Below are 21,300 nucleotides of genomic sequence, written 5' to 3' on the forward strand. Positions count from 1 at the left end.
ACAGAATGGCTGAGTGTTACAGAATGGCTCTGAGTGTTACAGAATGGCTCCGGGTGTTACATAATGGCTCTAGGTGTTACAGAATGGCTCTGGGTGTTACATAATGGCTCTAGGTGTTACAGAATGGCTCTGGGTGTTACAGAATGGCTCTAGGTGTTACAGAATGGCTCTGGGTGTTACAGAATGGCGCTGAGTGTTACAGAATGGCTCCGAGTGTTACAGAATGGCTCCGGGTGTTACAGAATGGCTCTGGGTGTTACAGAATGGCTCTGAGTGTTACAGAATGGCTCCAAGTGTTACAGAATGACTCCGAGTTTTACAGAATGGCTCTGGGTGTTACAGAATGGCACGGAGTGTTACAGAATGGCTCTGGGTGTTACAGAATGGCTCTGAGTGTTACAGAATGGCTCCGGGTGTTACAGAATGGCTCTAGGTGTTACAGAATGGCTCTGGCTGTTACAGAATGGCTCTGGGTGTTACAGAATGGCTCTAGGTGTTACAGAATGGCTCTGGGTGTTACAGAATGGCTCCGAGTGTTACAGAATGGCTCCGGGTGTTACAGAATGGCTCTGAGTGTTACAGAATGGCTCTGGGTGTTACATAATGGCTCTAGGTGTTACAGAATGGCTCTGGGTGTTACAGAATGGCTCTAGGTGTTACAGAATGGCTCTGGGTGTTACAGAATGGCTCTGAGTGTTACAGAATGGCTCCGAGTGTTACAGAATGGCTCTGGGTGTTACATAATGGCTCTAGGTGTTACAGAATGGCTCTGGGTGTTACAGAATGGCTCTAGGTGTTAAAGAATGGCTCAGAGTGTTACAGAATGGCTCTGGGTGTTACAGAATGGCTCCGAGTGTTACAGAATGGCTCTGAGTGTTACAGAATGGCTCCGGGTGTTACAGAATGGCTCTAGGTGTTACAGAATGGCTCTGAGTGTTACATAATGGCTCTGGGTGTTACAGAATGGCTCTAGGTGTTACAGAATGGCTCTGGGTGTTACAGAATGGCTCTAGGTGTTACAGAATGGCTCTGGGTGTTACAGAATGGCTCTAGGTGTTACAGAACGGCTCTGGGTGTTACAGAATGGCTCTGGGTGTTACAGAATGGCTCTGGGTGTTACATAATGGCTCTAGGTGTTACAGAATGGCTCCGAGTGTTACAGAATGGCTCTGGATGTTACAGAATGGCTCTGGGTGTTACAGAATGGCTGAGTGTTACAGAATGGCTCTGAGTGTTACAGAATGGCTCCGGGTGTTACAGAATGGCTCTGGGTGTTACAGAATGGCTCTGGGTGTTACAGAATGGCTCCGAGTGTTACAGAATGGCTCCGAGTGTTACAGAATGGCTCTGGGTGTTACAGAATGGCTGAGTGTTACAGAATGGCTCTGAGTGTTACCGAATGGCTCCGGGTGTTACAGAATGGCTCTGAGTGTTACAGAATGGCTCTGGGTGTTACATAATGGCTCTAGGTGTTACAGAATGGCTCTGGGTGTTACAGAATGGCTCTAGGTGTTAAAGAATGGCTCCGAGTTTTACAGAATGGCTCTGGGTGTTACAGAATGGCTGAGTGTTACAGAATGGCTCTGAGTGTTACAGAATGGCTCCGGGTGTTACAGAATGGCTCTGAGTGTTACAGAATGGCTCTGGGTGTTACATAATGGCTCTAGGTGTTACAGAATGGCTCTGGGTGTTACAGAATGGCTCTAGGTGTTACAGAATGGCTCTGGGTGTTACAGAATGGCTCTATGTGTTACAGAATGGCTCCAAGTGTTACAGAATGGCTCTGGGTGTTACAGAATGGCTCTGGGTGTTACAGAATGGCTGAGTGTTACAGAATGGCTCTGAGTGTTACAGAATGGCTCTGGGTGTTACAGAATGGCTTTGGGTGTTACAGAATGGCTCTAGGTGTTAAAGAATGGCTCCGAGTGTTGCAGAATGGCTCTGGGTGTTACAGAATGGCTCTGAGTGTTACAGAATGGCTCTGAGTGTTACAGAATGGCTCCGGGTGTTACATAATGGCTCTAGGTGTTACAGAATGGCTCTGGGTGTTACAGAATGGCTCTAGGTGTTACAGAATGGCTCTGGGTGTTACAGAATGGCTCTAGGTGTTACAGAATGGCTCTGGGTGTTACAGAATGGCTCTAGGTGTTACAGAATGGCTCTGGGTGTTACAGAATGGCTCTAGGTGTTACAGAATGGCTCTGGGTGTTACAGAATGGCTCTAGGTGTTACAGAATGGCTCCGAGTGTTACAGAATGGCTCTGGATGTTACAGAATGGCTCTGGGTGTTACAGAATGGCTGAGTGTTACAGAATGGCTCTGAGTGTTACAGAATGGCTCCGGGTGTTACAGAATGGCTCTGAGTGTTACAGAATGGCTCCGGGTGTTACAGAATGGCTCTGAGTGTTACATAATGGCTCTAGGTGTTACAGAATGGCTCTGGGTGTTACAGAATGGCTCTAGGTGTTACAGAATGGCTCTGGGTGTTACAGAATGGCTCTGGCTGTTACAGAATGGCTCAGGGTGTTACAGAATGGCTCCGAGTGTTACAGAATGGCTCTGGGTTTTACAGAATGGCTGAGTGTTACAGAATGGCTCCGAGTGTTACAGAATGGCTCCGGGTGTTACAGAATGGTTCCGAGTGTTACAGAATGGCTCTGGGTGTTACAGAATGGCTGAGTGTTACAGAATGGCTCCGAGTGTTACAGAATGGCTCTGGGTGTTACAGAATGGCTCTAGGTGTTAAAGAATGGCTCCGAGTGTTACAGAATGGCTCTGGGTGTTACAGAATGGCTCTGAGTGTTACAGAATGGCTCTGGGTGTTACAGAATGGTTCCGGGTGTTACAGAATGGCTCTGTGTGATACAGAATGGCTCCGTGTGATACAGAATGGCTCTGGGTAGTGCTGGGCGGTATGACCAAAAATTTATATCACTGTATTTTTCAAAATTATATCGGTATCACGGTATTTGACGGTATTTTTTTTTCCCCATGCATGATTAGGTGACCACCCCAAACACCCGCCACCCGCACCCCCCCCGCCACCCCAAACACCCCCCCATCCGCACGCAGCCCCCCACCCCCCCATCCGCACGCACCCCCCCACCCCACCCCAAACACCCCCCCATCCGCACGCACCCCCCCACCCCAAACACCCCCCCATCCGCACACACACCCCCATCCGCACACACCCCCCCCACCCCAAACACCCCCCATCCCCTTCACATAAATATAACCCCCCACCCCATCCCACCCCCCCCAAACACAACCCCATCCCCTTCACATAAGTATAACCCCCCAACACCCCCCCATCCCCTTCACATAAAATATAATTACTTGCCAGGCACCCCCCCCCCGACAGCTCACATTGGTATCCGACTCTGAATGCATCCTAGCGATGGCGCTTTTGTAGAGTGTGCGCGCTGATGTCACGCGCGCACCCGGAAGTATTCACGCACACCGGTATGGGGGTATGTAGAAAATTCATATCGGTTTCAAAAAAAAAAACGGTGATCGGTTTTTACCGGTATACCGCCCAGCACTAGCTCTGAGTGTTACAGAATTGCGTATTTTGTGCTCATTTTCACATATATCTGCTACTTGTCACTCTTCTTTGCTTTTCTATGACAACAAAAGAAATCAATAAATAAATAAAGCAGAATTTCTCTGTACTTCCTGCTCTTGGGCTGCTCTCTTTCCCATGGTCAGGCAGGAACCTCCCCCTGGGTAAGTGAATCCAATCTCCCCCCAGTACTTACCCAGGTACAGAGCTCTGATTCTCTGTACTTCCTGCTCTTGGGCTGCTCTCTTTCCCATGGTCAGGCAGGAACCTCCCCCTGGGTAAGTGAATCCAATCTCCCCCCAGTACTTACCCAGGTACAGAGCTCTGATTCTCTGTACTTCCTGCTCCTGGGCTGCTCTCTTTCCCATGGTCAGGCAGGAACCCCCCCCCCCCCGGGTAAGTGAATCCAATCTCCCCCCAGTACTTACCCAGGTACAGAGCTCTGATTCTCTGTACTTCCTGCTCCTGGGCTGCTCTCTTTCCCATGGTCAGGCAGGAACCTCCCCCTGGGTAAGTGAATCCAATCTCCCCCCAGTACTTACCCAGGTACAGAGCTCTGATTCTCTGTACTTCCTGCTCCTGGGCTGCTCTCTTTCCCATGGTCAGACAGGAACCTCCCCCTGGGTAAGTGAATCCAATCTCCCCCCAGTACCTCGCTGCACCTACAAGCCAGCATTAGAGTGTTAGCTCTGTGGGATAAGGTGCAGCTCTGTATGGGGAAGATGTTGATGCAGACAGGGGAGGGAGGGGCAGTAATTAGGTGCTGATGCTGTAGGAAGAGCGGGGGGGGGGGGGGAATAGAACTCTGTGCTGATTGGCTCACCTCCCATGCTGGGAATTCTCTCGGCTCCCATTACAGCACCAGTTAGAGAGATGCTCCGCCCCCTGGCCCTGCCCCAGTCAGCACTGCAGCACCGTCCCTGCCCCCCCTGCCACTGCCGGAGCCCAGGTGAGGAGAGAACCCCCCGATTCTGCCCCTGTCCCCCAACTTCAACAACCCTAACATTGTAATTGCCCCTCCTCTCTGGTCCTGAGCATCCTACCCCTGATTCCTTTATCTGCCCCCTCACCCTGTATTTGCCTTCTCTCTCTAATTGCCCCATTCTTCTTTTATCTGCCCCTTGTCTCTCCCTTTCTTTGTATCCCACTGCCTAAATCTGCCCTTCTCCCTGTATCTGCCCCTCTTCATGTACTGTCCTTCCTGTATCTGCCCCTCTTCATGTACTGTCCTTCCTGTATCTGCCCCCTTAGCCTATAATAAATATATTTACCCCTTGCCTTTTTCTACTCCTCTTTCTCAGTATTTACCCCCTTCCCTGTACCCTCATGTCTCTTATTTTTCTGCCCCTCCACTTCTATTCCTGCCTCCTTATCTTCTACTCCCCTCACTGTCTGCCCTTCTTTAATTCCCTCTTGTTGCCCCAGCTCCCTGTGCTTGCCCCCAGCTCCATGTATTTGTCCCTTGCTTTATCTGCCCCTTTCCCATCTCCTGCCTCTCCATCTACCCCTCTCTCTCTATCTGCCCCTCTCTCTCTATCTGCCTCTCTCTCTCTATCTGCCTCTCTCCCTCTATCTGCCTCTCTCCCTCTATCTGCCCCTCTCTCTCTATCTGCCTCTCTCCCTCTATCTGCCCCTCTGTCTCTATCTGCCCCTCTCCCTGTATGTGTCCCTCTCACCGTACCTGCCCCTCTGTATCAATGCCTCTCTCCCTCTATCTGCCCCTCTGTCTCTATCTACCCCTCTCTCTCTATCTGCCTCTCTCCCTCTATCTGCCCCTCTGTCTCTATCTACCCCTCTCTCTCTATCTGCCTCTCTCCCTCTATCTGCCCCTCTCTCTCTATCTGCTCCTCTCTCTCTATCTGCCCCTCTCTCCCTCTATCTGCCCATCTCTCTCTATGTGTCCCTCTCACTGTACCTGCCCCCTCTGTATCAATGCCCCTCTCCCTCTATCTGCCCCTCTCTCCCTCTATCTGCCCCTCTTCCTGTATGTCCTCACCGTACCTGCCCCCTCTGTATCAATGCCCCTCTCCCTCTATCTGCCCCTCTCTCTCTCTATCTGCCCCTCTTCCTGTATGTCCTCACCGTACCTGCCCCCTCTGTATCAATTGCCTCTCTCCCAGTCTTCCCTGTTTATTTTGCAGACTGTGGGGCAACAGTCGGGGCAGGTGAAGATGTTTCAGCGGAGACTTTCCGATTGGTCTGACCTGGATACAAGCTCATTGGTGGAGCTGGAGAGGGAGGGGTCTGAACTCCTCGGGGACTCGCCAGGGATTGTGCCCAATGGGGGAGTTGGCACCACCAGCTTTGTAAGATCCATTTGTTTATTGCCCTACCCAGGGGTATCATAAGACTTGTGGGGGGCTGTAACGGTTATACCCTCAGGCAGTGGCACTGCCATTACTCTGGGGGTGCCTGTTGGGAGTGGGGTGTAACTGGGTAGGGAGGGGGCTCCCCGGCTGCGCTACTGACTCTCCCACTTCTCTCTGGCTCCTCGGGGGCGGGCAGTAACAGTTATACCCCCGGGTAGTGAAGCCCAGTGGCACTGCCATTACTCTGGGGGTGCCTGTTGGAAGTGGGGTGTAACTGGGTAGGGAGGGGGCTCCCCGGCTGCGCTACTGACTCTCCCACTTCTCTCTGGCTCCTCGGGGGCGGGCAGTAACAGTTATACCCCCGGGTAGTGAAGCCCAGTGGCACTGCCATTACTCTGGGGGTGCCTGTTGGAAGTGGGGTGTAACTGGGTAGGGAGGGGGCTCCCCGGCTGCGCTACTGACTCTCCCACTTCTCTCTGGCTCCTCGGGGGCGGGCAGTAACAGTTATACCCCCGGGTAGTGAAGCCCAGTGGCACTGCCATTACTCTGGGGGTGCCTGTTGGAAGTGGGGTGTAACTGGGTAGGGAGGGGGCTCCCCGGCTGCGCTACTGACTCTCCCACTTCTCTCTGGCTCCTCGGGGGCGGGCAGTAACAGTTATACCCCCGGGTAATGAAGCCCAGTGGCACTGCCATTACTCTGGGGGTGCCTGTTGGAAGTGGGGTGTAACTGGGTAGGGAGGGGGCTCCCCGGCTGCGCTACTGACTCTCCCACTTCTCTCTGGCTCCTCGGGGGCGGGCAGTAACAGTTATACCCCCAGGTAGTGAAGCCCAGTGGTGCTGCCATTACTCTGGGGGTGCCTGTTGGAAGTGGGGTGTAACTGGGTAGGGAGGGGGCTCCCCGGCTGCGCTACTGACTCTCCCACTTCTCTCTGGCTCCTCGGGGGCGGGCAGTAACAGTTATACCCCCGGGTAATGAAGCCCAGTGGCACTGCCATTACTCTGGGGGTGCCTGTTGGGAGTGGGGTGTAACTGGGTAGGGAGGGGGCTCCCCGGCTGCGCTACTGACTCTCCCACTTCTCTCTGGCTCCTCGGGGGCGGGCAGTACGGCGAGGAAGGGGCGGAGGAAGATGATGAGCCCCTATACGTCCCCTACATGAATATCTACAGCCCGGAACCCGGGGGGAACGTATTTAAGGACGGGAAGACGCCGATTGGTGAGGAACTGGTTAATGTTGCGCTCATTTCAATATATGCAAATTAGTATGTGGCCAAATCCAAAAAGTATTGCCCCAATCGGGGCAACTTCTCTTAAACTGATACCCCAGGGGGGCTGACCCTGTCCCCCCATCATGAGATGAGACAGTTGCCCTTCAAGCCACTCCCTACCCCGCTCCGTAAACCCGAGACCACACCCAGCGAATGACCCCCAATACCCCGATACCCCAATACCCCGATATTCTCCTTTCAGACTTCGTGCTGGTTTGGGAGGAGAAGCTCCAGTCCTCCAGGAAACCCCGGGGCAAGGGGGCGGGGCCACAGAGGGACGGCAGGGCCAAGGCAGAGCGGCTGGACGGTTACCGGAAACGTTTCCACCGAAACCTGCTGAAGGCCGGGGTCCTGTGTGAGAAGGTCGGGCCAGTTGGGGTATTAGTAATAGCGGGGGGTAAAGGGCAACTTAACCTTACTTGCCCAAAGCGCTTCCTTTCTCCCCATTACCCCCCTAATGTGGCCCCCGCACCCCCCAATCTCTGTGCCCCCAGGAGCAGACCCTGAGCGAGAGGCGGTGCCTACACTACATGAAGCTCAGCGCCCCCTGGGAGCTCCTGGTGTACTACGCGGAGGAGATGTGTATGAGGGCCCCCCTGCAGGTCAGTGCCATTAACTGCCCCGGGGGGGAGGAGCCAACTTCCAGTCAGGGGGGTGATACTGGCACTGTACCCATTGGTCCCTACATTACTGGGAGCCCCCATGATTCCCCTGTCTTTCTCCCCCCACAGGCCCAGCCCAACCCAGACACTAACTCCTCCCACAGGTTCCTCCAATGGCTGCGGCTGCCCAACCCCATGTACCAGCATGTGCCCAACAAACCGCTGGATTATTACACCTGCGCCTTCCGACGATCCAAACTACAGAAGTAAGTCATCCTGCCCTACTGATAGAACTACAACTCCCAGAATCCTCAGCAAAGCAGAACCAATCCAATTACCCATAAAGACTGGGGGCAGTGATGTGGGCAAATCAGTCGGACAGGGGGTCCGTGACGGTTATAAGGTCCCACGGGGGGTTCTGATCATGTGACACCATAGTGGGATACATCACCTTCTCATTGGCTGATATGTCACACAAGGAACGGGAAGTACTTACAGTGTGACATCACCAAGGCACCTGTGACATCACAATAAAGTTCCCATTTGTACCCGCAGGTTCCTGGGCAGCGAGTGCCCGGCCACCTACTTCAGCAACACCCAGCGCAGCAGAATTGTAAGTTCAACTACATCTCTCCATATAGATATAGAAGGAGGGGCTAGATATAGAGGGGGGCTAGATATAGAAGGAGGGGCTAGATATAGAGGGGGGCTAGATATAGAAGGAGGGGCTAGCTATAGAGGGGGCTAGATATAGAGGGGGGCTAGATATACAAGGAGGGGCTAGATATAGAGGGGGGCTAGATATACAAGGAGGGGCTAGATATACAAGGAGGGGCTAGATATACAAGGAGGGGCTAGATATAGAGGGGGGCTAGATATAGAGGGGGGGCTAGATACACAAGGAGGGGCCTAGATATACAAGGAGGGGCTAAGATATGAGGGGGGCTAGATATAGAGGGGGGGCTAGATAAAGAGGGGGCTAGATATAGAGGGGGGGCTAGATATAGAGGGGGGGGTAGATATAGAGGGGGCTAGATATAGGGGGGGCTAGATATAGAGGGGGGGCTAGATATAGGGGGGGCTAGATATAGAGGGGGGCTAGATATACAAGGAGGGGCTAGATATAGAGGGGGCTAGATATAGAGGGGGGGCTAGATATAGAGGGGGCTAGATATAGAGGGGGGGCTAGATACACCAAGGAGGGGCTAGATATACAAGGAGGGGCTAGATATAGAGGGGGCTAGATATAGAGGGGGGGCTAGATAAAGAGGGGGGCTAGATATAGAGGGGGGGGCTAGATATAGAGGGGGGCTAGATATAGAGGGGGGCTAGATATAGGGGGGGCTAGATAATAGGTAGAGGGGGGGCTAGATATAGGGGGGGCTAGGGATATAGAGGGGGGCTAGATATAGAGGGGGGGCTAGATATACAGGAGGGGCTAGATATAGAGGGGGGCTAGATTACAAGGAGGGGCCTAGATATAAGGGGGGGGCTAGATATAGAGGGGGCGCTTAGATATACAAGGAGGGGCTAGATATAGAGGGGGCTAGATATAGAGGGGGGGCTAGATACAGAGGGGGGGCTAGATATAGAGGGGGGCTAGATATAGAGGGGGGGCTAGATATAGAGGAGGGGCTATATATAGAGGGGGGGCTAAATATAGAGGGGGGGCTAGATAAGAGGGGGGGCTAGATAATACAAGGAGGGGCTAGACTATAGAGGGGGGCTAGATATAGAGGGGGCGGCTAGAATATAGAGGAGGGGCTAGATATAGAGGGGGGGCTAGATATAGAGGGGGGCTAGATATAGAGGAGGGGCTATATATAGAGAGGGGCTATATATAGAGGGGGGCTAGATATAGAGGGGGGCTAGATATAGAGGAGGGCTAGATATAGGGGGGGCTAGATATAGAGGGGGGCTATATATAGAGGAGGGGCTAGATATAGAGGGGGGCTAGATATAGAGGGGGGGCTAGATATAGAGGAGGGGCTAGATATAGAGGGGGGCTATATATAGAGGAGGGGCTATATATAGAGGGGGGGGGCTAGATATAGAGGGGGGGCTAGATATAGAGGGGGGGCTATATATAGAGGGGGGGCTATATATAGAGGAGGGGCTATATATAGAGGGGGGCTAGATATAGAGGGGGGGCTAGATATAGAGGGGGGGCTAGATATAGAGGAGGGGCTAGATATAGAGGGGGGCTAGATATAGAGGGGGGGGCTATATATAGAGGGGGGGCTAGATATAGAGGGGGGGCTAGATATAGAGGAGGGGCTAGATATAGAGGGGGGCTAGATATAGAGGGGGGGCTATATATAGAGGGGGGGCTAGATTTAGAAGATTTCTTTGATGGCAGAAAACAAGGCGGGCCGATAGTTTATAAATAACGAATGGCAGAGAGCACAAGGCATGCTGGGATAATGGCAATTTAAAGGGGAACTCCACCCAAACACAACTTTGCAATATACGTCAATTAAAATCTATGCAGCCTTTTCATGATTTTTTAACTGTAATAATCTGGTTTGGAACAGTCCCCTAAGCCCCGCCCCCTGTTCCCCATGTGATCTGCCTGACTACTCAGCCTCCCAATCCCACAATCCCCTGCTGCACACGTGATGTCAGTAAGGAACTAGCGCAGTGCATTGTGGGTTATGTAGTTCCTGCAGGCTGCCTGTAAGCTGTGGGGGAGTTGTTACAAATTGTAACATCAGTGTTTCAGTCCCCCCTCCCCTGCCAGGGTGTCAACTGTGATTAGTGAGTGAGAGATCCACTAGATCCAACCCCCGTGTTCTGCTTTGTCTCCTCCCCCATTAGTTGTACGAGATCCTGTCGCGCGCGGTGTACGGGAAGCGCAAACACGCCGAGGTTGGGATCGAGCGGCTCCTGCAGGAGGGAATCTACTCTGCGGCCTTCCCGCTGCACGAGGTGGGCCCCTGGCACGGCTCTCTGGGGCCCCACGGGAATAGGGACCGGCTGTAGGGCTGTACGGGGCCCCAACGGGAATAGGGACCGGCTGTAGGGCTCTCCGGGGCCCCAACGGGAATAGGGACTGGCTGTAGGGCTCTCCGGGGCCCCAACGGGAATAGGGACCGGCTGTAGGGCTGTACGGGGCCCCAATGAGAATAGGGACCGGCTGTAGGGCTGTACGGGGCCCCAACGGGAATAGGGACCGGCTGTAGGGCTCTCTGGGGCCCCAACAGGAATAGGGACCGGCTGTAGGGCTCTCTGGGGCCCCAACGGGAATAGGGACCGGCTGTAGGGCTGTACGGGGCCCCAATGGGAATAGGGACCGGCTGTAGGGCTGTACGGGGCCCCAACGGGAATAGGGACTGTCTGTAGGGCTGTACGGGGCCCCAACGGGAATAGGGACTGTCTGTAGGGCTGTACGGGGCCCCAACGGGAATAGGGACTGTCTGTAGGGCTGTACGGGGCCCCAACGGGAATAGGGACCGTCTGTAGGGCTGTACGGGGACCCAATGAGAAATAGGGATAGGCTGTTGGAATAGGGACGCTGTAGGGCTGTACGGGGCCCCAATGAGAATAGGGACTGGCTGTAGGGCTGTACGGGCCCCCAACGAATAGGACTGTCTGTAGGGGCTGTATGGGGCCCCAACGGAATAGGGGACCGTCTGTAGGCTGTATGGGGCCCCAACGGGAATAGGACCGTCTGTAGGCTGATGGGGCCCCAACGGAATAGGGACCGTCTGTAGGCTGTACGGGCCCCAATGAGAATAGGGACCGGCTGTAGGGCTACGGGCCCAACGGGGAATAGGGACTGTCTGTAAGGGCTGTATGGCCCAACGGGAAATGACGTCTGTAGGGCTGTACGGGGCCCCAACGGAATAGGACCGCTGTAGGCTCTCTGGGGCCCCAACGGAATAGGGAAGCTGTACGGGGCCCCAACCCCGTAAGGGCTTGTACGGGCCCCACGGGATAGGGACGGCTGTAGGGCTCTCTGGGGCCCCAACAGGGAAAGCTGTCTGTAGGGCTGTATGGGGCCCCAACGGGAATAGGACCGTCTGTAGGGCTGTACGGGGCCCAACAGGGAATAGGGACTGGTCTGTAGGCTGTACGGGGCCCCAACGGGAATAGGGACTGTCTGTAGGGCTGTACGGTGGCCCACGGGAATAGGGACTGGCTTAGGGCTGTACGGCGCCCCAATAAATAGGACGGCTGTAGGGCTGTACGGGGCCCCAACGGGAATAGGACTGTCTGTAGGGCTGTACGGCCCCAACGGGAATAGGACCGTCTGTAGGGCTGTACGGGGCCCCCAATGAGAATAGGGACCGCTGTAGGGCTGTACGGCCCCAATGAGAATAGGGACCCTGTAGGCTGTACAGGGCCCCAATGAGAATAGGGACCGGCGTAGGGCTGTACGGGGCCCCAACGGAAATAGGGGACTGTCTGTAGGCTGTATGGGGCCCCAACGGAATAGGGACCGTCTGTAGGCTGTTATGGCCCCAACGGGAATAGGACCGTCGTAGGCTGTACGGGCCCCAACGGGAATAGGGACCGCTGTAGGCTGTACAGGCCCCAACGGGAATAGGGACCGGCTGTAGGGCTGTACAGGCCCCAACGGAAAATAGGGACTGCTGTAGGCTGTACGGGGCCCAACGGAATAGACTGGCTTAGGCTGTACGGCCAACAGGGGAATAGGGACTGCTGTAGGGCTGTACGGCCCCAATGGGAAGCAGAATTAGGGACAGTCGGACGCGGCCCCATGGGAGCAGAGTAGGGACAGTCGGTACGGGCCCCAATGGGAAGCAGAGTAGGGACAGTCGGTACGGGGCCCCAATGGGAAGCAGAGTAGGGACAGTCGGTACGGGGCCCCAATGGGAAGCAGAGTAGGGACAGTCGGTACGGGGCCCCAATGGGAAGCAGAAGTAGGGACATCGTACGGCCCCAATGGAAGCAGGTAGGGACAGTCTGGTACGGGGCGCCCAATGGGAAGCAGATAGGGACAGTCGGTGTGGTGGGCCCCAATGGAAGCAGAGTAGGACAGTCTACGGGCCCCAAATGGGAACAGAGTAGGACAGTCCGGTACGGGCCCCAATGGAACAGAGTAGACAGTCGACGGCCCCAATGGGAAGCAGAGTAGGGACAGTCGGTACGGGGCCCCAATGGGAAGCAGAGTAGGGGCCATAGTGGATCCCATAGAAGAGTAGAATATGATAGAGAAATGAAGGTGCCCGACTGCCCAATCTGTGCCTCTCACACTCCGCTGACAGGGTGCCCACGAGATGCCAGAGTACCAGGTGCCACCCGAGAGCTTGAACCCTCGCCAGATCCTTTCCCAGTACTGGGCTCGCTGGTCCCAATGGTACAAGTACCAGCCACTGGATCACATCCGCGACTACTTTGGGGAGAAAGTGGCCATTTACTTTGCTTGGCTCGGTAGGTTATTGGCACAAAGCGATACTTCCCTCCCTACCTACCTACCTACCTACCGACTGATAGTGATGTATTTACCCCAATGCCTCCCCACAGGGTTCTACACCGCTTGGCTACTGCCGGCCGCCATCGTGGGCACCGTCGTCTTCATCTCCGGCCTGGTCTCCATGGGGAGCAACACCGCAGCGTATGTGTGAGCCAACCCCCCGGAACCCCACAATCCCAGGGCAACAGAACCCCACAATCCCAGGGCAACAGAACCCCACAATCCCAGGGCAACAGAACCCCACAATCCCAGGGCAACAGAACCCCACAATCCCAGTATAAGGGAACGGAACCCCACAATCCCAGGGCAATAGAACCCCACAATCCCAGTATAAGGGAACGGAACCCCACAATCCCAGGGCAATAGAACCCCACAATCCCAGTATAAGGGAACGGAACCCCACAATCTCAGGGCAATTGAACCCCACAATCCCAGTATAAGGGAATTTGGGAGAATGGAACCCCACAATCCCAGTATAAGGGAATTTGGGAGAATGGAACCCCACAATCCCAGTATAAGGGAATTTGGGAGAATGGAACCCCACAATCCCAGTGTAAGGGAACTTGGGCAATGGAACCCCACAATCCCAGTATAAGGGAATTTGAGGAATGGAACCCCACAATCCCAGTATAAGGGAACTTGGGAGAATGGAACCCCACAATCCCAGTATAAGGGAACTTGGGCAATGGAACCCCCCAATCCCAGTATAAGGGAACTTTGGAGAATGGAACCCTACAATCCCAGTATAAGGAATTGGGCAATGGAACCCCACAATCCCAGTATAAGGGAACTGGAGAATGGAACCCCACAATCCCAGTATAGGAACTTGGGAGAATGGAACCCCACAATCCCAGTATAAGGGAACTTGGGAGAATGGAACCCCACAATCCCAGTATAAGGGAACTTGGGAGAATGGAACCCCACAATCCCAGTATAAGGAACACAATCCCAGTATAAGGGAACTTGGGAGAATGGAACCCCACAATCCCAGTATAAGGGAACTTGGGAGAATGGATCCCCACAATCCCAGTATAAGGGAACTTGGGCAATGGAACCCCACAATCCCTGTATAAGGGAACTTGGGCAATGGAACCCCCCAATCCCAGTATAAGGGAACTTGGGCAATGGAACCCCCAAATCCCAGTATCAGGGAACTTTGGAGAATGGAACCCCACAATCCCAGTATAAGGGAACTTGGGAGAATGGAACCCCACAATCCCAGTAAGGAACTTGGGAGAATGGAACCCCACAATCCCAGTATAAGGGAACTTGGAGAATGGAACCCCACAATCCCAGTATAAGGGAACTTGGGCAATGGAACCCCACAATCCCAGTATAAGGGAACTTTGGAGAATGGAACCCCACAATCCCAGTATAAGGAACTTGGGAGAATGGAACCCCCAATCCCAGTATAAGGGAACTTTGGAGAATGGAACCCCACAATCCCAGTATAAGGGAACTTGGGAGAATGGGGAACCCCACAATCCCAGTATAAGGGAACTTGGGCAATGGAACCCCACAATCCCAGTATAAGGGAACTTGGGAGAATGGAACCCCACAATCCCAGTATAAGGGAACTTGGGCAATGGAACCCCACAATCCCAGTATAAGGGAACTTGGGAGAATGGAACCCCACAATCCCAGTATAAGGGAACTTGGGAGAATGGAACCCCACAATCCCAGTATAAGGGAACTTGGGAGAATGGAACCCCCCAATCCCAGTATAAGGGAACTTGGAGAATGGAACCCCACAATCCCAGTATAAGGGAACTTGGGAGAATGGAACCCCACAATCCCAGTATAAGGGAACTTGGGAGAATGGAACCCCACAATCCCAGTATAAGGGAACTTGGGAGAATGGAACCCCACAATCCCAGTATAAGGAAATTGGAGAATGGAACCCCCCAATCCTGGGAGAATGGAACCCCACAATCCAGTATAAGGGAACTTGGGAGAATGGAACCCCACAATCCCAGTATAAGGGAACTTTGGAGAATGGAAACCCCACAATCCCAGTATAAGGAACTTGGGAGAATGGAACCCCACAATCCCAGTATAAGGGAACTTGGGAGAATGGAACCCCATCCAGTAAGGGACTTGGGATGGCCCCAATCCCAGTATAAGGGATACTTGGGAGAATGGAACCCCACAATCCCCAGTATAGGGAACTTGGCCAATGAACCCCACAATCCCGAGTATAGGAACATTGGAGAATGGACCTCCACAATCCGCAGTATAAGGGAACTTGGGCAATGGAACCCCACAATCCCAGTAATAAGGGAACTTGGAGAATGGAACGCCGCATCAATCCCAGTATAACGGAACTTGGAGAAATGGAACCCCCCACAATCCCATATAAGGGAACTTGCGGAGAAATGGAACCCCCCATCCCAGTATAAGGGGAAGCTTGGGAGAATGGAAACCCCACAATCCAGTAATAAGGGAACTTTGGGAGAATGGAACCCCACAATCCCGCAGTATAAGGGGAAACTTGGAGAATGGAACCCCCAATCCCAGTATAGGGAACTTGGGAGAATGGAACCCACAATCCCAGTATAGGGAAATTGGAGAAATGGAACCCCCCAATCCCAGTATTAAGGGAACTTGGGAGAATGGAACCCCACAATCCCAGTATAAGGGAACTTGGGAGAATGGAACCCCACAATCCCAGTATAAGGGAACTTGGGAGAATGGAACCCCACAATCCCAGTATAAGGGAACTTGGGAGAATGGAACCCCACAATCCCAGTATAAGGGAACTTGGGAGAATGGAACCCCACAATCCCAGTATAAGGGAACTTGGGGAACAGAACCAAGGGGAGACCAGTGTAACAGAAATGCCCATCAGAGAGTAAGGGGGGGGGGGTATTATATCCATCAGTATAAGGGGGCTGTAATATGAAAGTAGTGGCCCCAGGAGCTTGCACTCATCCTACTGGTTCCTCCCCAGGCAGCAGATCTGCCAGAGCGGGCAGCAGTACCGTATGTGCCCCCTGTGTGATACCTGCAAGAACTGGTTCATTTCCGACATCTGCCCAATGGCCAAGGTGAGTGTATGGGCTGCGGCCAAACTGTGTATAGTGGGGTTCATCCCCAGGAAGGGGTAACCCTATAACCCAGGAACCCCATTTTTACTCTTTGCCTTTGTTATATGGAAAATGAAAGCCAGTTGGGCCGTCGGGAGACTAAGGACCTGGGCCCCCCCATTTGCTTTTCTCTCTGGGTCCGCAGGTGGGGTACCTGTTTGATCACCCCGGCACCGTGTTCTTCAGCGTTTTCATGTCGTTCTGGGCGGTGACCTTCCTTGAGTATTGGAAGAGAAAGAATGCCACGCTGGCGCATCACTGGGACTGCATGGACTTCCAGGAGGAGGAGGTGAACCCCCATTTGTACCCCTCCCTGACACTAGGGGGCGCTCCCCTGCCTCTCTGGCCATACAGGGGCCAATGCAGCCCCTACAGACAAAGCTGGCCCACGTATCAGGCCCAACAGAAACATCTCTAGCCATAAATCAGCACACTCTCTATTGGGCAGTTTGAAACCATGGCAACCAGAGATACAGAGCAAGCGTGCACTTGTTGCTATGGGTTACTGCACAGGCACATGGCGCCCGGAGGTTGCTGAATCTGTGGTGCATTTAGGATGAAAGGGGGCGACTGTCAGATCCTGCACTGCCACCTTCCCCCAGCAGAGGGCACTGGGAGCTACTCACTTGTCTGGCAGGGAAACTCCCAGAATCCCAGGGTTCTGCAGCAGGTCTGGCCTGGGATACAAAATAGGCCCCCCAATAAACAGTGACTGTCTGTCTTACAGCCCCCACAGATTGCCAGGCAGTCTCTCAGTGTAGTTCTGCTGCATCAGTCACTGTTACAGGGCCCCCCTATACCTGCTCTATGTACTCAGTACCACTATATAACGCATACAAATGTATCATTGGGGGTCCAAAGGGTTCCCCACCTCACACTCAGCCTGTCCCCCCCCCCCAGGAACAACCACGCCCGGAGTTTGCTGCTATGGCCCCCCAGATGGAGCAGAATCCAATCACGGGGGTGAAGGAGCCCTATTTCCCCAAGAGAGACCGCCTGTCCCGCGTCCTTACTGGCTCCATGGTCATCATCATTATGGTGAGGGTTTGGGCTCAGGGTAACAGCCTACGTGGCACTGGGGGTATTACCTGCTGCTTCTGGCTCTGGGCCCCATATACAGACCAGTGGGTAGGGTTCAGGCCACAAGCAGCTGGGAATATAGGGATAATGGTAAGGTGGTGCTAACCCTGTGCCATTGTGCTGCCAGCTCTGCGTGGTGATGATCTTCCTGGTGTCGGTGATCATGTACCGCGGGATCGTCACCATGATGATGTACCACACAGGGAACAGCCTCCTAATGACACAGGTGGGTCCCTTGGCACCAGGAATGGGGGCAGCGGGCAAATAGGGCCCCCCGAGCAGCGGCTCAGCCCAAACCATCGGCCCATTCCACAGGGATGAAATAGCCTCTGCCTAGTCAGCTTCTTGCCTGTTTCTATTGGGTCGGTCCCCTAGGAGTCCTGACTCTGACCAGAGGGTGGCGCTGTTCTATTGAAGCCCTATGGGAAACACTCTTTGCATGAATAAGTTCTTTCTTTCTATAAGAGGCAATACTTGCCCTTTAAAGACAAATCCATTCTCCCTGAGGGCAAAGAGCTGAGAGCTCCCCGTATGAAGTGGGGTCCCCCTGCTGAGCCCCCCCATACCTGTTACACATTCTGCTCCTCCGTTGCCCCCACTCTGACTCCTGCCCGTTTCTTGTCTGACCCCAGGCCGGCAACATTGCCAACATCAGCAGCTCCATGGTCAATCTGGTTCTGATCCTGCTGATGGGTCAGGTCTACACTTCCCTGGCTGAGAAGCTGACCCGCTGGGGTGAGTACCCGGGCACTGCCAGGCAACTCAACCAAAATCCATTTCTGTGCCCAGATCTGGGGAAAACCCATCATTGTACTGGGACAGTAATAAATATATTATGTTCAAAGTGGGCCGGTTCCTATGAGTAACTATTGTACCCGCCCCGGGGAACCGCCATTAAACAGAAAGTGCCCCAGCGGGTAACCCCCTGACCCAATTCCACTTCTGCCCGTACCCCATCACCCACCGCTGACCCACATTCCTGTCTGTATCATGTCAACTGGTTCTGCTCAGTACTGGCCCAGTTAGCAGAAAGTTCCTGTCTGTTCCAGGGCTTCATATAGGGAGGCTCCAAATAAGGGCTGTGATTGGCTATTAGGGGCCCCTATGCAGCCTATCAGCTTACAGGGGCTTTATTTGGTAGGAAATCTTGTTTTTATTCAACCAAAACTTGCCCCCAAGTCAGGAATTCAAAAATAACTGCCCGGTTTGGGGGCACTGAGAGCAACAGCCAAGGGGTTGGGGGGCAACATGTTGGGGGTACCTGCTTGTCACAGTATAACCAGACTCTGCTTTGTCTCCCCCCTGTGGCCCCAGAGATGCATCGCACTCAGTCTCGGCACGAAGACGCTTTCACTTTCAAGGTTTTCGTCTTCCAGTTTGTGAACTTCTACTCGTCCCCATTCTACGTGGCGTTTTTCAAAGGGAGGTGAGAGGCGCAGACACCGGCTAATGTGGGGGGGCCCAAGGAGTGAGCTGGGGGGCCCCAATAGGGCTAGGATTTGGGGCACAAATACTCCTGACTTTGGCCTTTCCTACATCAAGGAATAATCATGTTATGTAGTAGCCAGTTGGGTGGGGTTGGGGTATTGTGAGTTTGGGGTGCCAGGGTACTGAGGTACCAGGATACTGAGATACTGGGGATTCTGGGGTATCAGGGTACTTAGATACTGGAGATTCGGGGGTATCAGGGTACTGAGATACTGGGGATTATGGGGTATCAGAGTACGGAGATACTGGGGATTCTGGGGTATCAGGGTACTGAGATACTGGGGATTATGGGGTGCCAGAGTACTGAGATACTGGGGATTATGGGGTATCAGAGTACGGAGATACTGGGGATTCTGGGGTATCAGGGTACTGAGATACTGGGGATTCTGGGGTATCAGGGTACTGAGATACTGGGGATTCTTGGGTGCCAGGGTACTGAGATACTGGGGATTCTGGGGTATCAGGGTACTGAGATACTGGGGATTCTGGGGTGCCAGGGTACTGAGATACTGGGGATTCTGGGGTATCAGGGTACTGAGATACTGGGGATTCTGGGGTGCCAGGGTACTGAGATACTGGGGATTCTGGGGTGCCAGGGTACTGAGATACTGGGGATTATGGGGTGCCAGGGTACTGAGATACTGGGGATTCTGGGGTGCCAGGGTACTGAGATACTGGGGATTCTGGGGTGCCAGGGTACTTGAGAATACTGGGGGTATGGGGTGCCAGGGTACTGAGATACTGGGGATTCTGGGGAGCCAGGGTACTGAGATACTGGGGATTCTGGGGAGCCAGGCTGCTGGGGAGAGATTGGGATACTGGGGATTCTGGGGTGCCAGGCTGCTGGGGAGAGATTGGGATACTGGGGATTATGGGGTGCCAGGCTGCTGGGGAGAGATTGGGATACTGGGGATTATGGGGTGCCAGGCTGCTGGGGAGAGATTGGGATACTGGGGATTATGGGGTGCCAGGCTGCTGGGGAGAGATTGGGATACTGGGGATTATGGGGTGCCAGTATGCTGGGGAGAGATTGGGATACTGGGGATTATGGGGTGCCAGTATGCTGGGGAGAGATTGGGATACTGGGGATTATGGGGTGCCAGTATGCTGGGGAGAGATTGGGATACTGGGGATTATGGGGTGCCAGGCTGCTGGGGAGAGATTGGGATACAAGGGTTGTGGGGTGCCAGGCTGCTGGGGAGAGATTGGGATACTGGGGATTATGGGGTGCCAGGCTGCTGGGGAAGAGATTGGGATACAAGGATTATGGCGGTGCCAGGCTGCTGGGGAGAGATTGGGATACTGGGGATTATGGGGTGCCAGGCTGCTGGGGAGAGATTGGGATACTGGGGATTATGGGGTGCCAGGCTGCTGGGGAGAGATTGGGATACAAGGGTTGTGGGGTGCCAGGCTGCTGGGGAGAGATTGGGATACTGGGGATTATGGGGTGCCAGGCTGCTGGGGAGAGATTGGGATACAAGGGTTGTGGGGTGCCAGTATGCTTGGGGGGCAGATCTGGGTGATGAAACAGGGTGTAACCTGTGTCGCCCCCTGCAGGTTCATAGGATACCCCGGCCGATACGGGAAGCTGCTCGGCATGAGGAATGAGGACGTGAGTAGAACCTGAACCCCAAGTTGTCAGACATTTTGGGTTCAAGTCCCTTTCAGGGCCCAATCACCCCACTTACTGGGGGCAGGCCTCGAGTTTGGGGAGCGCTGACCGGTAAATGAAAATCCCCACATTTATTATTCACATCTAAATGAGTGCTATATAGATTGTGAGCTCCTCGGGCAAAGGAACATGACTGGGCCAATGCAGGACTCCCCTGACTCAGAACTTGCCCCGGGGCAGATCTACAGGGAACTGCAGCCAAAATCCAGCTCAGCAGCAACAGCTTCTCCCAATCCCACAATGCACTGCAGGGGCTACCCAGGATGGGGGCCCCCCTTATGTCTAGGGCCCATTGCTCTGTCCTGTTACATGATGGGGTGTATATCAGCATGGGGGGGGGGTATAAATCAGCATGGGGGGGTCATATGTAGCATGGGGGGGGTGTATATCAGCATGGGGGGGTATAAATCAGCATGGGGGGGTATAAATCAGCATGGGGGGTATATATCAGCATGGGGGGTGTATATCAGCATGGGGGGGTATATATCAGCATGGGGGGGTGTATATCAGCATGGGGGGGTATATATCAGCATGGGGGGGTGTATATCAGCATGGGGGGTATATATCAGCATGAGGGGGGTATATATCAGCATGGGGGGGTGTATATCAGCATGGGGGGGTATATATCAGCATGAGGGGGTATATATCAGCATGAGGGGGGTATATATCAGCATGGGGGTGTATATATCAGCATGGGGGGTATAATCAGCATGAGGGGGGTATATATCAGCATGGGGGGTGTATATATCAGCATGAGGGGGTATATATCAGCATGAAGGGGGGTATATATCAGCA

The 21,300-nt window shown here is 53.8% G+C and overlaps 2 protein-coding genes across 2 annotated transcripts in view; one reads left to right on the forward strand and one right to left on the reverse strand.

The window, feature by feature from the left end:
- tmem269 (transmembrane protein 269) overlaps window positions 1-4,290 on the reverse strand; it is a 31,428-nt gene extending 27,138 nt beyond the window's left edge. Inside the window, 1 exon segment of the mRNA NM_001126506.1 lies at window positions 4,105-4,290. The gene's annotated coding sequence lies outside the window, so the exon portion shown is untranslated.
- Window positions 4,291-4,437: 147 nt separating this feature from the next.
- Window positions 4,438-21,300, forward strand: part of ano7 (anoctamin 7) — a 44,994-nt gene continuing 28,131 nt past the window's right edge. Inside the window, exons 1-17 of the mRNA XM_031905834.1 lie at window positions 4,438-4,511; window positions 5,704-5,868; window positions 6,974-7,085; window positions 7,340-7,500; window positions 7,632-7,739; window positions 7,869-8,005; window positions 8,295-8,352; window positions 10,557-10,667; window positions 12,971-13,136; window positions 13,230-13,320; window positions 16,130-16,226; window positions 16,411-16,554; window positions 17,166-17,303; window positions 17,473-17,571; window positions 17,978-18,080; window positions 18,660-18,771; window positions 20,391-20,445. Coding sequence (XP_031761694.1) covers window positions 5,734-5,868; window positions 6,974-7,085; window positions 7,340-7,500; window positions 7,632-7,739; window positions 7,869-8,005; window positions 8,295-8,352; window positions 10,557-10,667; window positions 12,971-13,136; window positions 13,230-13,320; window positions 16,130-16,226; window positions 16,411-16,554; window positions 17,166-17,303; window positions 17,473-17,571; window positions 17,978-18,080; window positions 18,660-18,771; window positions 20,391-20,445 — 1,827 coding nt within the window. The 5' untranslated portion in view covers window positions 4,438-4,511; window positions 5,704-5,733. The remainder of the gene's footprint in view (window positions 4,512-5,703; window positions 5,869-6,973; window positions 7,086-7,339; window positions 7,501-7,631; window positions 7,740-7,868; window positions 8,006-8,294; window positions 8,353-10,556; window positions 10,668-12,970; window positions 13,137-13,229; window positions 13,321-16,129; window positions 16,227-16,410; window positions 16,555-17,165; window positions 17,304-17,472; window positions 17,572-17,977; window positions 18,081-18,659; window positions 18,772-20,390; window positions 20,446-21,300) is intronic.

This window comes from Xenopus tropicalis, chromosome 7 (genome assembly GCF_000004195.4).
Source record: "Xenopus tropicalis strain Nigerian chromosome 7, UCB_Xtro_10.0, whole genome shotgun sequence".
NCBI classification, from domain to species: Eukaryota; Metazoa; Chordata; class Amphibia; order Anura; family Pipidae; genus Xenopus; species Xenopus tropicalis.